The following is a 16,415-nucleotide window of genomic DNA, read 5'->3' as shown; positions in this document are numbered from 1 at the left end:
GTTGGCAGCTTTTTGGCCAGTTGAGCAGCAGTGGAGCCTGTCAGTGTGAGAGATTGCTCTGATTGGCCGTTCAGGCTGAGTGAGTCAGTGCATGAGAAGAGAAACAGGAGTGAGGAAATCAAGCAGCGACTAAAGTCAAGAGGGCACACACAGACTTCATTTTCCATCATTCATTCTAATTCCCAAATATTTTCACAACAATATGAGCATGGCAGTAATTTGTAATCAATGTGTTTAAGTACAACTTTTTGACTCCAACACGCGTGACGTGAGGCAACATAAGAATTATCACTGTTTCTGTGATGATGGTTTGCTGTGTCTTGGAATTAAGACTATATAAATATATCTAATTGTTATCATATTACTCAACTGCCTGTGCATTCTTGTTTTGTTTTGTTTTTTTTTTTTAGTAATAACGTAATAAGTACTGACTCGTTCTAAGAGCAGAACATATTTTAATTATTTGACTGTTGGTTGCTTTTCTTGGAGGTTAAGATTAGCATACTTCATGGCTCCATATTTGGCGTCAAAACGCAGCTGTAAATTGTTATCCTTTGATAGGACGGCTTGTATCGATTAAGCACAAACGTGTATTTACTTTCCCACCTCTCACTGAATTCTGAAGAGCGACAGCTTCTCGCAGAGAGTTCTTTAGGATATCTAGAGTCTAGATGCCTTCAGTGTGTGGATAACAAAATGCAAATTAAGATGCATTATTAGCTTGCATATATTGTTATTGGCGTATATGTCAGCAATAGATGAAAAAAAATTAAGAACAGACATGTCAAACTAAGTTTGAGATCATTTTTAAGTGGTGTGTATCTTGAGTAAGAAATGAATCTAAGGGATCCCTATCAAAAATATTATGTTATGTCCATTATGAGCTGGATGTCATTATGTTAATTTATATTTTATACTCACATTTACTTTAGATTGTTCACTTCATAGTGCTAACTGATAAATGTTCTGTGGGTCTCAGAAGAACTCTTCTCCACTGCAGGTGGTCTGTTTAAGGCCTTATTTCTTTGAGAGGCCTTCAGAGCAAACTTATATGAAACTGTGGTCCAAAAAGTGTAACTTTGCCATAATAAATATCCAATAGTGAGGACAAATATTACGTTTATACATCCGCCACAAAGTTTCGGTCTCTCCTTCCACTTTCACGCAGGCTGCTAGAATCAATTTTAAACTGTGAGAATGTGGAATAGGGAAGCAGCGGGCCACACTGTACATGCTGCTAAGCATGAAAAATGTTTTCCACTGCTATGCTGAAATCAACTGAATGCAGGCAACTGCAGATAGACCAGGGACTATTAATCAGTTCCATGTGAACAGATTAGACCTGCTCTTGGTGCTATTATGTTTTTGGATGAAGTGAATTATGTTTGTGAGAGAAAAATTGGAGTGGATATGGGAGAGAGAACATTTCCTGGACTGGCTTCTTAAGTTTTGAAAGGGGAAACGGCATTAGTGCTTCATAAAGGAATTATTTTTGGGTAGATAAGTTCTCATGCTGGTGTTGGTGATGTCAGCCTCAGCCTTTTAGGAGCTTTCTGTGTGTGTTTGTAGGTGAGGGGGTGTGGGGGTGGGGGGGGGGTACACTGTGATGGCAAGGCATGTGTGGAACTGAAAGATGGTGGTCATTAGAGAGAGCAGGGATTTGGCACCCACTCTGATCGGCAATGGTGCATACCCAACAGACGCCGTGCACCCAGACTCCTGAGCGTCGCTACCAGCTATGCCATAAGGTCTTGTGTGTATGTGTGTGTGTGTGTTCCTATTAGTGTACAGCTGGTATTCTGCTGTTCCTCTCAATAGCCCTCAGGCAGCTGTTAAACACCATCACCGCAGAAGCTCTTGCTCACATACACACTCAGGAGCTGCGGGTGCTTAAATTGTGTTGAGGAGTGAAATGTGTGAGGTGCGTAAGTGGTTTCAATTATGCTGAGCAACATGACTTGTGAGGGGTTAAATGTCTGTTGTGAGGTTCCAAGTGATGAAAACAGATAGTGGAGATTATTTTAGCTTTTATGAAGTGCTAGTTCTGTAGTCACTTCTCACAGCTACTTGCAGGATGTGACTGAAAGTTTATCAGACCGGTGCAGTAGTGCAGCAACGCAGAATTCCAGCCCCTGAAACATTTGTCCATTTACCGTAGTGGTGCTGAAAAAAAACTGAAATGTGAAAGGAAAAATTATGAATCACACACCAAAAATAAATAAGGAAACAAAAATACAAGTCACACTGAAGCTGAGATTTCGCATAGCAACACATTTGACACATTTTGAAGTAATGTTAATTTTGTGTTGCAGTTTTCGTTGGATGGTCGTGATCCCACATGAACGGCTTGCTAAGAGTGAAGTTTGTTGTTGTTTTTCTGCTAGCTTTTAGGATGACTTGCCATGAAACTTGATTCAGTCGTACAAATGTTTATGCCCCCCACCTTGCTAAAACTATTTACAGTATTTGCTGTATATCCTTCCAATGCTTAGGCAGAATAATTACCTCACCGCTTAGTGATTTATGATCATTGTTCTGGAGTTTTACAGGTTTAATATCTGAAATGTATATGTTTTGTGAGACAGTCACAAAATTGGTCTTTATATCTTCAGGTTTAACTTCACTGTATAACTACTCACATATTGGGGGATGAAAAACTATTACCCTGAGATAATGCACACGATTGTACTCCACTTGATGACTCACTGCTAAGTTCCACATTTTAGTTCTAAATGAATTGATTTACTGTCAAGAGTCAATTCTGATTTTGTCTGCTCCGGTGATAACACATTTACGGCTGCTGTCAGCACACTGAAGAATAGGAAACAGGCATGTAACAGCAATGATAAAGAAAGTCTTGTAGGATCATCATTTAGCTGTTGTTACCTGTCTAGACCTAACAGAGCGTTAGTCAATCAAAGGCGAAGCGAAAGCATATTTTGGACATTGTTATTAAGCCAATGGTCAATTTAATTAAGTTGTCGAAAAAAAATTGACGTCTTTTCTGACAAGAAAAATTCCATGTGGGTTTTAGTTTTAAATTTTGACGATGTGGTCAAATGTGTGTATATTCAGCTATTGCTTTTAGATAATTTCAGATGTGACTCAGTGCAGCACAAATAAAAACCAAATCGACTGAGCCCAGGATACCAGCTGTTCATCATCATGTCATACCACAATCTGGTTTCCTTCTCCAGCTTTTTCAGCTCACACTGTTGCTCTGACTGCGTGGTAGATGTCCAGGGCCCGTCTAGCTCTCATCTTACAGTCTAGTCCCTATCAGGAACTGCCCTTCCCTCACCGCTTGATTGAGTGGTTTGTCAAAGTTGTATGTGTGCGCAAGCCTTCTCACAATCCTCCCTGTTCTTTCTCAGTGCATTGATCTGACTTTGAGACACCTCTGCGTTATGATCAATACTATATTTGGCCCCACTGATAGACTGCATTATGGTGAATGGAGCAGCCGTCAAGGCGTGGCCAGTCAGGCAGTCTATGACCCCTGAGTTTTATTTGTGTTTAAAGTTTCTTGTTTTTTATGTCTGTGTGATTAGCATTTACACTGCGTGTTTAATTTACATTTTCCCTGTGTGTTTTACAATCCATGGGGAGTGTCGCTGTGCCACCGGTTGCGGGACTCAGACCAACATGCTTTTGAGGCGGGGAGGACAAGCGTGAAATTAATTGTTCCACTTCATCTCCAGCCAGTGCTCTTCTTTTGAGGGAACAATTTGTCGGCTGGCATACAAGAGGGGGTATGAAAGGAGGAGGGCATGGCAATGATTTTGTGTTCCAGGGGGATCCTGTTTTGCTGCTGCTTTGGATTTGGGCTGACGCTCTTGTCCCCTTCCCAAGTAACAGACTTTGAGTGTTTCACATGAGGGGGGATTCAGCATCAGTCAAAGTGCAATTGCTTGAGACGGTCTCTCATCTTCCCTTGTCTCTTCGCACCGACACACACACACACATAGAAAGCAGAATTAACTTCAGCCATATGATGCCTGTGGGTCCTACCTGTCTTTTTCTCTCCTCACCTCCTCCTCCGACCCTTCTCCTCCCAGAGTCGTGTTCGCTGTAATTACAAACACGGCTTTGGGGAATCTGTGGCCGTTTTATGTGAAATGATGACAGTGCAAGACGTTTGTCATCCTGAACATGTTTTAGTAGAATACATGCACTTACACTGTAGGCACAAGGATGTAGCTTGCATTAATGAACACATAAAAGCACCTGCACACACACACACACACACACACACACACACACACACACACACACACGTGCTCACGCATATGCACACGTACAGAAAGTGCACCTCAGATGAAGTGCACTTAATCTTCATGTTTGTGGGATTTGGTTGAATAATTCAGCAAGGTCTGCATCTGACATATTTAACATCTTTTCAGCTACTATTGACTGTTTGACGTCGCATGGAGTTAAAATAAGCAGCATACTTAGAAAATTGTACCTGATGTATGACGACTCATCATACTGGCAAAGGCAAAACTGCAAACACTGTGATTTGCAGCTACACCCTAATAAAATTTCACCCTATGATACATGAATGACAAATGCTAATCCTTGATGTTCATATTTATCAGTGGATATTGATTTGAGCTTTCAAACGCCATTCATTGATGGATGGATGGATGAAAGAAGGAGATAGTTTGAGAAGAGTAGGCCGAGTGAGGGAGTGATAGGAGCCCCTCATATTCAGTTCCTTTCTTCCTCTTTCTCTCTCTTTTTTCATCAGTTTTCCTTTTTTCCTTTCTCTCCTGTTGTTGATCATCATTTCAGTGAAGTTGTTTTTTTGGGGGTTTTTTTTCACCAGAATCCATTGCTTATTTCAAGAGATCAGTACAACAAAGGGTCTCTGAAGTGGACTTACTGGTCTCTGCGTCCCTGTGTTGTCCCTCGTCATCTCTGAAAACAGACACACACATTCAGAGGCTTCTCTGAGCCGTGTCTCTTTTGTTCATCAAATCAGTCTCATCCATTTGTAGTCAGACAAGAAGGCACACAAACACGCAAAACAAACAAGGCTGCTTTTTGTGAATGAAACCAAATAGCACAGCCAGAATGAGACAGGATGCTGTAACACACGGACTTGTAATTCAGGGTCGTAGGCTTGGCTTCTTGGCACATGCTTCTGCCTCGTTCTGCTGTGAATGTTCAGTTTGATTTGAGCCAGAGAGACAGTAAAACATCTGAGCAACAATCTAAGAAAAGTCAGTTTTGGCTTCTAGTCATTAATATTTTGGTCACATGTTTCCTGAGTGATACTTAATTATGAATCATGATTTGCCCCTTTGACGTTTTAACAATGTAATTAATATATGTGCTGAAAAAACAATTGAATAACAATAAGCGATGAATCCGATGAGACAAGTTTATGTCTGTGACTGTTCACAGATGCTGAAGTGTGAACATACATTTTTGTGCCAGTTGTGTGTGTGTGTGTGTGTGAGAGAGAGAGAGAGAGAGAGAGAGAAGGAAAGATTCAAACAGCTGTGCGACTGTGTGAAAGTGGGCTGAGGTAAAGTGGGCTCTGGTGACGCGTAAAATGAGCTGGGATTTGGGGATTGGGGTTCAGTCTTAGTGTGAAATGAAGTTTTTCCTCTTCATTAATCACTTTATTATCAGACCCCAAGGAAATGACATTCATAGATGCAAACATTTACTGTATTAGGTTATAGCATTCACCAGTCTACTGTCTAACACTTCATTGTGACCAACAGATAAACAGTAAGAAACAGTGCTTGTATGCTTGTACATATCCTGTCAATTACAGAAGAAGGTTTAGGTTTACACTTTTATGTTTTGGATCTACTATATCCTTATTGTATTACTTACTGAGTTTTTCTTTAGTGTGGGTACATGTGTGCATATGCAGTCTTGCACATGTCTCTGTTTCTGTGTACTAAAGTGCAGCCTGTACTTGGGGATTCTACTCTCTGGTTGTTGCCCCACAGCCAGAGCACAATGTGTAAGAAAGAGATTAGCAGCATCAGCTCATTCATGTGATGCAGCAGAGCAGAGGGGTGACTGAGTTACCACAGACCACACAATACGTGTCACCACTGCTTGTCTCTGCCTTAACAGCCCAATATGCACCTTGCTGTATGGGATACAAATCTTTAGAAGCATACACAAATATTTTGGCTTAGGAGACCACCATTTATTACTCAACCTCTAGCTGCTTCAATGGCGCTTCATGATGTGACTGTATACTGAATGCAAACACACTGAGCCCCACCTTCCCAAGCTGCTGTTACTTAGTGTGGTTAATGAAATTAGTGGCCAGCTGAAAAGCAAAAGAAAAATCATTCATCCAACAAAGGTGAATGTGAAATGATTATTTATGATTATTATTATTGTTATCATATTGTACAATTTTTTACTGTCTCCCAAAGATATCTCAGCAGCTAAGTTGGTGACTATTAAAATAAAGGAACAACTTCTTTGTTAGGTGTGAAAAGCCCAGTCCATATTGTAGGTTAGAAATCTCCCTGGTGAAATGAACAGTAAACTGGTAAATCAGGCCAGTGTCCAGGTGCACAAACCGAATCCACTTCTGGCAAACATGACAATCCTTGGGAAGAAATAAATAGCGAAAAGAAACATTATTTTGTGCTGAGCTCATCAGGTGCTCCAGGCTAAGTGCATCCCAAATACAAATGGCCAACTCTGAAGCAGAGAAATCCCAGGACTTGTGAGGTACTTCTCAGGTGCAAATCTTGAAAATAACGATTTCGTTACATAAAGCAGCTCTGCTTATATGGGACTTTTGAACAGCCACGGTATTTCTGATATTGCAGAGACATCTGAGCACAGGTTTGGCATACAGTTGCGGCAACTCTGGAGCTGGAAGGGTTTCTCTCTGTCTGGCTCAAGGACACTTCAGCACTGCAGATACTTCATCAATCTGACTCCTCTGGTTGTCTTATTCACTGCACCACTATGTGACTGTTCTACTTGCCATTGAAGCTTGTTGTAGAAGCTTTCCTCTCCCCTCTTGTGGGAAATGGTGGTTCTGGATGCATGTCAGTTGGCTTTCCTGAGATGATGATGTGATGTGAAGAGGATAGCTTCAAGCTAATTAAGCCTGGTCTGCTCTGGTCAGCCTGACTGAACATAGCGCTGCAGACAGCCTGTGGTCAGCTGAACCCTCTTAGCCTCTCACTGACCACACAAACGTGATCACAAACATATAAACACTTAAGGCCGTCGGCATTCAGTGCTTTCCTTACGCCTCGGTGAAGTGTGCGGTATCTGTCGGTTTTGGGTCAGTTTCATGGACAAGGACTGGTTTTACTAGGAAAAAAGGGAGCAAATCTATGACTATGCTATGACTTAGTCCATGAAGCCAGCCCATTAATTTTGATAATTAGCAAAGGAAGATGGTGCACTAGAGAAGAAGAGAGATGAGAGAGCAAAGCAGGCAATACACAAACTACAGAGAATTAGAAGCTCTAGTGAGCAAGCAAAGGGAGGGAGCACAAAGAGCAAATTGGTGAGGAAACCAGTCAAGCCAGTTCAAGTTTTAGCTGACCTGTCAGCTTTAACCGCCCACCACCGGCAGCCAGGAACTGGGATTGTCTTAAAACCTGGATTTTCTGTCGCTCTGACACACTGCAGTTGTCTGTCAGCCAGTGGGATTATCGCTCAGATTTTCATATGGTTACTGTCGCTGTGGTTTGGCTTCTGAGTCATCAGCCAGTCGCTTTGATTGGCCACAGGAGTTGTTACTTGAGGCTGCAGTTGATTAGTGGTGCTGTTGAATGAGGGGCAAAGGTTCTTTCTTTCTTTCTTTCTTTCTTTCTTTCTTTCTTTCTTTCCCGTTTGTCCCATATGCAAAACTGAAGTATTTTTTGGATGGCTGCACAGGGGCTTTTGAAGAGAATTTTGATACTCCAAAGTGTTTTGCCAGGACATGCAAATGAATTTGGCAGTGAAGGTGCCACTTAGGCAACGGTTCAAAGATGCACTGACTGTTCAGCGCTATGACTGTGAACAGAGTGTTGATGCTATGATACGGAGATAAACATGAAACAGCAAGCGTTTCCTTTTGTTTTATTCAACCTTCTTACAGTCTGTAGCTCTGCTACTCCGGCTGCCCTCCTCCCAGATCCCATTGCACCATAAGTCGGACACTCATCTTCTCAAATATATCTTGATGAATCAGACCTTCCTTCCTTTAATCACTATAATTGCTCTCAAAAAAATCCCTCCTACCTTAATTCTTACTGTAATTCTTTTCCAAGCACTTCCCTCTTACATGATCACTCTGGCATCACAGTGATGTTATATACCTTCAGGCTCTATGGCTCTTGCACTCCTAATAATTGGCTCCTTGTAATGATGAATGTAGCAATCAATAGATTTGACCTTGTGCAGTACACAGCAAGTCATTCTGCTTACTATTTATGTTGGAAAATATTAAAGTGAATGTACATTTGACAATTCGAACCTGCTTCCCTCTACTTGTGCCCACCTGAAGCTCTACACATACAGATAGCATTTCACACTCCCTCTGACCTCCCACTTTAAAATTATCTCTCCATGCTCCTTCTGCTCATCCATCATCCTACTTTCTGCCTTCAGTTTTCATCCATAACATCTCTCCACCCTCTCTGCGTTCCTAAACCTACCTGTCTGTTACATCTCTTGAATCTCTTTGCACCCACACAGTGTTTGCTCTACCTATCACACCCTCTCTCCTCTATCTCTCTAATTTTTTTCCCATTATCTCTCTTTTCCCTTTTTGGTCTGTTTGTCTGTCTGGCTGTGTCTTTCTCTTGGGATGGGAAGTGAAGAAAGCGGTGTACCCACAATTTTAGTAAGATAAGAATCATTGATCAAATCCACTGTCCTCTCAGTGTCTCTTTTTGTGTTTGATTGTTTAAATAAACTGACTTGTCTTAGTTCACTCAAGAAACCAAGGGTTATTTGCCACCTTCAGCCACAGCTAAAGGACTCACTCTTATAAAGAGTTTTGGTATGAAGCAGAAAAATATTCATCTGTGTTTGGTGATGTCCTGCAGTTTTTCAGATGATTGCCTAAATCCAAAAGCTGCTGCCTGAGTGTCTGATGCTGTCCTCATTCCTCCTCCTACTGTGATCTCTTCCCTCCCGCACCCTGCTCCTTGTGTGTGTGTTGCTGTACAGGAACAGCAAAGAGCATGCATGTAAGCAGGTTGGCATAACATTAGAGAGGGCATGCTATTTGATATGGCGGTAATCTTCTGTTAAATCCCCCAAGAGTGAAACATAGGAACACAGCCGCCTTCAGCTTTGCACAGATTTCAAAAATCATTTTCTTTTCTTCTTCTTTTTCATTTTTTCTGTATGAGTATACCCTCTTGCTTAGATCAGCTCTCTCTGTGTGTGTGTGTGTGGCATGTATGGGTGTGGAATTAGTAAGACTTAATGTCACTGTCCCCGGTTAAGGCGCTGGTTAAGTTAAGCACTCTAGTATTGGTTTCTTGCAAAATAATGTGATTTAGTGGAGTGCAGATACCGAGGGCAGCAGTGTGTCATTGATGCTTAGTGGTTGGTAAAACCTGAAGGTGGATGATAATTTTCTTGGCTCAAGTGATTGGTTTCGTTTATAGTTTTGCAGGGATGCAGCTCACTTTTGAACCACTGGTAATACATTTTTAGTACTTTGCAGAACTGCCACTGTCTTATTGTGTAATGTAATTATGTTTGGTCCTTATAGGCAACGCCTATTGCATGTCTATCTTTGAACAGAGGGTCTGAAGTTTTCCCTCAGGTTTTTTCCCATTTTTTTCTCTTAAACTTTTTGTGAAGTTTTCAACTGGTAATATCATATGCTGTAAAAAGCTTTCTGAGACCAACATAGGATTTTCTATAAATAAACTTGACTTTTATTTTGAATTGGTGTGTTGTAGAATCTGCTTTCATAGCTCACCTCCAAAAATACCAACAGAATATGAATTGTTTCATAACTGATAATAATGTAGACCATATCGACAAAGTATGGGGATGGGGCTGTTTTTCAGAAATTGTCCCCCTACTTCCAGTGCGGGAAAATCTTAATGCTTCAGCATACTAAGACATTTTGGACAATGCTTTTCTTCCAACTTTGTGGCAACAGTTTGGAGAAAACCCTTTTCTATTCCAGCATGATTGTGCCCCAGTGCACAAAGCAAAGTCTATAAAGACATGGTTGGATGAGTTTTGTGTGGAAGAACTTGACTGGCCCACACAGAGCCCTGACCTCAATCCCATCGAACACCTTTGGGATGAACTGGAACTGAGGATTGTGAGCCAGGCCTGTTTAACCAACATCACTGCCTGATCTCATAAATGCTCTACTGCATGAACGGGTAAAACTTCTTGCAGAAACATCTTGTGGAAGCCTTCCCAGAAGAGTGGAAGCTGTTATAGCTGCAAAGCTGTCTGTATATTAAGAATGTGATATCATTACAGTCCCTGTTGGTGTGATATTAAGTTGTCCCAATACATTTGTCTATATAGTGTATGTTTTAAGACTTTAATGTCATGATTGCAAGCAGGATTACCATATTTTCCCAGTACTTTGCCTTAGACGTCATGTTCAGATGTGATACTGAGTGAAATTACTGTGCATGAACATTAGCCTGAGCTCACACTGGGACATGTATGCAATGAGCTTTTACGTCACGTATAGTAAAGTAAAAACAAAACAAAAAAAAAATTCAGAATCAATCTATTTGAATAATACCACATTGTTCAATGATTTAACAGTCGCAGTTACTGAAACCTGATAATATTAATGTGTGGTTTTCTTTCAGAAATACAAGGAGTTTGAGCGGGCAGTGCGGGTGGAGGAGATTGATGGGCTGCGGTTGGTTAAGAGGCTGGCAGAGGACATGGAGGAGATGTTTCACAAGAAAGCCCAGGCGATGAAGGTACTTCTGGAAACGTCACTCTGAACACTGAACCTGAACCTTCTTTAGAATTAAGCGAAAAAAACAAAACAACAACAATGACATTTTTCCTCTAGACATCAACAAAAAGGATGGGGATGATTTAAGTTGTATTGGTACATCCATTGAAAAAAGTTAAAGTACTGGTCTGAGCTCAGTAAAATCCCTTGGTGAAGTTAATATTTCTGACCACTCTGCTGACCCTATTGGACTTCTGAAGAGGTGCTGTGTGTCACATTGCCACAGTGAAATCAGACACATCTTGCATTTGCTGTATGCGTGTGAGGGGGAGAGGGGGAAAACGGCGAGTGATGTGGGTGAGGTGACAGACGGCGAGAGGCTGTGATCCGTCCGTCAGTGTCTGTGTCACTGTATTGATCTGCTCAGACCAAACATCAGTGTCTGTACTGACCTGTAAGAGGGTATTTTAGGACAAAGGTCTGTCAATTAAAACTGAAATCACACATTTTGAATGTTTTGTCCTCACGTGTCATTCACCAATGTTCTTGCTACATGTGTGCAACACACTTGTCAATATCTGTGTGTTAGTATTCCTGCATATTCATGACTAGCATATAGTGTGTGTGCGCGTGTTTGTCAGTGTTGTAACAGGTGTAGTTCAGGATATGTCCACAGAGCTTTGCCTCTCTGGCTGCAGCTCTAGCTCCAGGTGATAGATCCTATCAGGACGACATGGTGCTGTTAACAGAAATTGGATTTCTCTCTGAGAGTCTGGTCCAAGGATACAAGCTGAAAGGGAAGCGAGGGAGGGAGAGAGAGGGACACAGATAGTGACAAACCATTTCCATGCTTTCGCTTTGCTTGTGCCTGTGTTATTATTCTTATGTATGATACCTTTGCCTGCTCGGATTGCGTGACCATGCGCGTTTCACAGTGTTACATCCACTTTGGAAGCATTCGCACTTTCACCCATCCACATGCATACAACAGCCTTCGCTGAGCACATAGGAAAGATGAATGCTAACATGAGTCATCTGGCATTTTGAAAATATGACTTTTGCTCTTATACAATTATTGCTAGCATATAAGGAAGGTTCTAATTGAATATTGTTAGTGGTTATGTTATTAACTCCTGTAGCAGAAAATGAGGACCTAATCAGTTTCCTAATAATATTGAATATTGTTTTTTTTATTAAATCACAGCTACACACTTTCCAGACCAGTATTAAATGTATATATCTTATGGAACTATTTTTATTCATCACAAAACTGCATGTCTAGTCAACCCATTTCAACTGTCTGAGTATAACTTTCATTAAACTGTAAGATTGGATGTAACAAATCGTTTGACGTAGTTGTCTGTGTGTACCTTCTCCTTGAGAATGTGTTAAACCCGTTGAAGTTACAAGGACTCTGTTAGCTAATAGCCTCTCCAAAACCACCTGCCACCTGGCCGTATGCTGGATGCCTGATAATTGTACATGTCAGTGGGCTGTGTGCGAGTGTACGTTCATATGAGTGTGGAGTAAAGGTTCTGGGGGTTGATGACAAGATGAGAGGGAATATTGGATACAGGAGTGATGGAATTGCGCTTTAGCAAAAGACAGATCAAAGTCGTGGGGGGAGCAGGAAGAATAAATGTTACAGGAAATTAATGTGAGGAAAGTAGAGGAATGATGAAAGAGACCCCACGTGTGTCTCCATTGAGGATTTAACCCTCGTCTCATGATTCCACTTCACCTCCACCTTTCTCATTTTCAACGCTGCCAGATGGCCTTGTGATGTTAGTCATGAACATACAATGGAAGTGTTCACCAGTCCTTTTCACTCTTCTTCTACATCTTTCTCCAATTTCTCTCTGCTTTTATAACCCAAGCTCTCATCTGTCTGTCCTAGTGTGCAGTCCTGCAGCTGCCCTTAAGCATCCCTCGCCCCTTTGTCTGCATCCCCCCTCTCTACTCCGCCTCTTCCCATCTCTCTGCCTTTTGCTAAAGTATATGTGGCGCTTCAGCGATTCAATTTCCGTGCAGACGCTCTCTCCTGTCCGACAACGTGGTTTTATCTAACCGTCTCCACGTCGATTCACCCTCTTTGTCACTCGCCACCACCTGCTGAGAGACAGCAGCCTCTGCTGCTGTAAAAGGGTGCACCTGTAAATATGCGTGTATGCTAGTTGACGTCATTCTTTCTAAACGTGCTTAAGAGAGAAAAGGTTTGTGCGTTCATTGTTGTGTGTTAATAATGATAGTTTTGATTTGAAAACAGCATAATGATATGGCAGGGAAGTATGCTAATAAGCTTAATTCATAGTATTTAAGCTTCCTGCAGGTTCTGGGTATGGTATGTTGTGTGTGCAATGAAGTGGGAAAGAACATAAACATGTATCTGTAATTGCATTTAGAACTGGCATCTGACTGTGCCTTTGTCGCTGCCCTCTCTCCCTCATCATGGATAAATAGGCCACTCAAAAAGTGTTTCAAAAGGATGTTTTGTGTTTGGTCTTGCTTGTAGTTTATGTGTGTACTGTAATCCATAGGCATGTTTGTTTATTTGTGTGTTTTATTCCTGAGCGCACCAAGCATATTAGCTTACCGTTGTTATTTTCTAATTGCTCCTACCTTCATCAGTTTCAGAGTTGGTAGGATATTATCAGCATCTGGCAGCAGCGCCTCTCCTCTCCTCTCCTGGCTTGTCTGCTGGCTGGAAATGGTGGCGACAGCAGACGGTTAAAGAAACAGTGAACATGTTGTTATCAAAGTTGAAAGGCGTGGAGCTATTGTAATGCCCTCTTTGAAGTCAAGCACGGCTGTGTTTCATGTGACAAATGCACTTCAAAGCAGAGTGGATGCCTTGCTGCTAGGGCTGTTTCTCCTGTAATGGCATTCGGTCTCTGCATGCTCTGTACCTGCTGATATCATTTACCTGTGGCAGCTATGCCTCTGTAGTCTTCAACATGATTACCAGTGTACAGCAGGGGAAGCCTGCATGGGTGTATGTTAAAAATAAAAAGCACACAAAGGATTTTAAATGAAATTTCTCTGCCAGCAGAAACCTCCTATGAACTTTAATTTTCATTTGCTGACATGCAGAGTGAATTTAAAGCACAAATATATATTTTCATCTCTTCAGCGAGTTTTTCCTTGCACAGATTGAGAATGTGCATGTAACAGGATGGTGAGAAGACAGTGTCGTTTGTTATGTTTCCTTTTAAAAGATTTTGTCTGATGGGAAGTTATCTCCTCTAATAAGAGAAAAAAAGTAGTGACACATTAGTTGATGACTGACTGCAGATACATATGAGCACTAAACTTGAAGAATTTGCCCTAAGTGAGCATAGTTGTGTTAGGGATTATAATGTTGTGGTCCAGCCTTGCCATCTTGTCCTGCCTTTTCCTCCTTCTGCCCGCCTCATTGACACACCACACATCATGCTGAGCTCACAGCCCTGCTCTCCTCATTTCTCTCATTTCTTCAGCTGCCCTCAGTCTCAGATCATTGCCACATCTATGTGTTTGTGTGTGTCTGTGTCTGTGAATGTCTGTTGAGAGTGATGGCAACTAATGACAAGGCAGAGCCAGCCAGTAGATGTCAGGACAGCAACAGTCTCTTCCTCTCCTTCTTTCTTTTTACCAGAATGATGAAATTGGGATATAGGTGGGAGGGATGGGGAAGGTAAATGCCAAGAAAAAAAGAAAAGATTAGTCAAAAGTTCACTTTGAGCATGAAATGAAAGTGAAGAAAGTGTAAAGAAAGAGACAATATGAGACAGAGCAGAGAGGGGCGGCAGAGCTGGGTTAAACACTTAATATTTCCTTCATATTCCCTTTCAGTCAGCAGAACTGCTGAGAACTTGTCAAGCATTGATTATTGGGACTTGATGTTTCAAAGAATACCCCTTCCCCCAGCTCCTGCCTTCCCCTCTCTCTTTCTTTTTCCTTTTGTATCTCTCCACCAGCCTCTGTCCACTTGGCTTGTATCCAATCTAAATGTGCAAAACAGAGGAAGCAAAGTGTCACAGAGCACTTTCCCATTTTGTTGATGTTGCAACTCTTCCCTGGTTGGTTTGACAATATTAATTGCTGTCCCCAGTGCTATTGATGGGCTGACCTGAGCCAGTCCTTCTCAGCTCAGGTCTCAATGAATCAGACCTCTTGCAAGACTAAGAGCCGTAGGACCTGCCCTGATCCAGTAGGCCAAGGCTTAGTTAGCATTTATTCCTACAAATGAGAAACAGAAGGATGCCAGGTTATTCAAGTGCATTAGAATGCTATATTGTGTAAGGTTGCACATGTGGACATTTTAATGGTACAAACAAGTTTAGACAGAAAAAGTTCTTTCCAGCTGATCTCTGACCTCTGATTAATATGTGTCACTCTTATAAGCTGCTTATTAAAGAGCAACTCTGCTACTCACCGCTCACTGTATTCACATGTTCCCAACAAATGATGACTCAAAATGATGATTATGTGGAAAAAAAAGGAAAGAAAAGGTCAATTTGAACCCAAAGTACTAATGCATGCTGAGCCAGCAGCACACAGAACCTCTGGGAATGTTTTTCATGTGAGCCTATTTAGTTCTTAGTTGTCTATGGTCTTGTTTTTGGCTACCTCAAGAGAACATTCAGATTCAGGCCACTGCCCTCCCCTCCCCTTAGTGGAGGGAATGTGCCGAGGCAAGGCTTAATGTACTGCTTAAAAAGTCTTCTGCTACCAGTCAATTATGTATGTGACCGCCACCCATCCCCCCTCCGCTTCTCTGACAGTGGTTGTTAGCATTGCTCAGCTATATATGACAGCTTTCGCTAACCTTCACAACTTTACTGTTGCATTCATAATAGATAGGCATTTGTTAAGGTCACTGGCTTCAACTGTTTGGAAACCTACCACACAGCAAGTACAGCGCAAGAACAATAAGCCAATCAAGTTGACAGCTAAATGAGGGGGATCGTTGATGAACTTTTGAAAGTGTAAACAAGCTGAATCTTTTGTCAGCCAAATCATAATCACAGGATGTCAGATAATGAAAGGGGGTAGATGAGTGCAAATGTCAGAGAAATGGTCTGGGTGGGAGGAAGGGGGCGGGTTGAAAAATGATGAAATAGGAACAGAAATTGTGTTTAATTGAGGGGGAAGAGATTACTTCAACTTACAACTTACACAAGGGGAGTGGATCTTGGTTCTGAACTGGTTAAAATCAAAGATAGGGACCTTCTTAATAGGGGTAGACATGAATCTAGTGAAACCCACAGATATCGTGACTGACATAAATGTCAATAAATTTCTCCCACACCTCAGACTCTTCCTCCTCTTAGGCATAATACATTCTCCTGATGGAAATTTCTTCTTTACAGGCATCATTTTCAGTGTTAATATGTATCATTTCAGTCAACCTGACACCTCCCAGATATCACAGAAATCCCTGGCAAAGCAACAGGGCCCAAATATGAACTTGTTAACGCAACACCTTGCTCCACCTTGCTGATATAGGCACAACAAATTGACAAATAAAATGAGCTGGTAGGAA

General features: G+C 41.6%; 1 protein-coding gene across 2 annotated transcripts in view; it reads left to right on the top strand.

The window, feature by feature from the left end:
- The window catches only part of cacna2d3a (calcium channel, voltage-dependent, alpha 2/delta subunit 3a), a 106,677-nt gene that overhangs the window by 11,305 nt on the left and 78,957 nt on the right, over positions 1–16,415 (top strand). For both annotated transcript variants that reach the window (XM_046396596.1, XM_046396595.1), the window contains exon 3: positions 10,797–10,913. In XM_046396596.1, coding sequence (XP_046252552.1) covers positions 10,797–10,913 — 117 coding nt within the window. The remainder of the gene's footprint in view (positions 1–10,796; positions 10,914–16,415) is intronic.

Source organism: Scatophagus argus, chromosome 8 (genome assembly GCF_020382885.2).
Source record: "Scatophagus argus isolate fScaArg1 chromosome 8, fScaArg1.pri, whole genome shotgun sequence".
Lineage (NCBI taxonomy): Eukaryota > Metazoa > Chordata > Actinopteri > Scatophagidae > Scatophagus > Scatophagus argus.
This window is presented reverse-complemented; position numbering and strand designations above follow the sequence as displayed.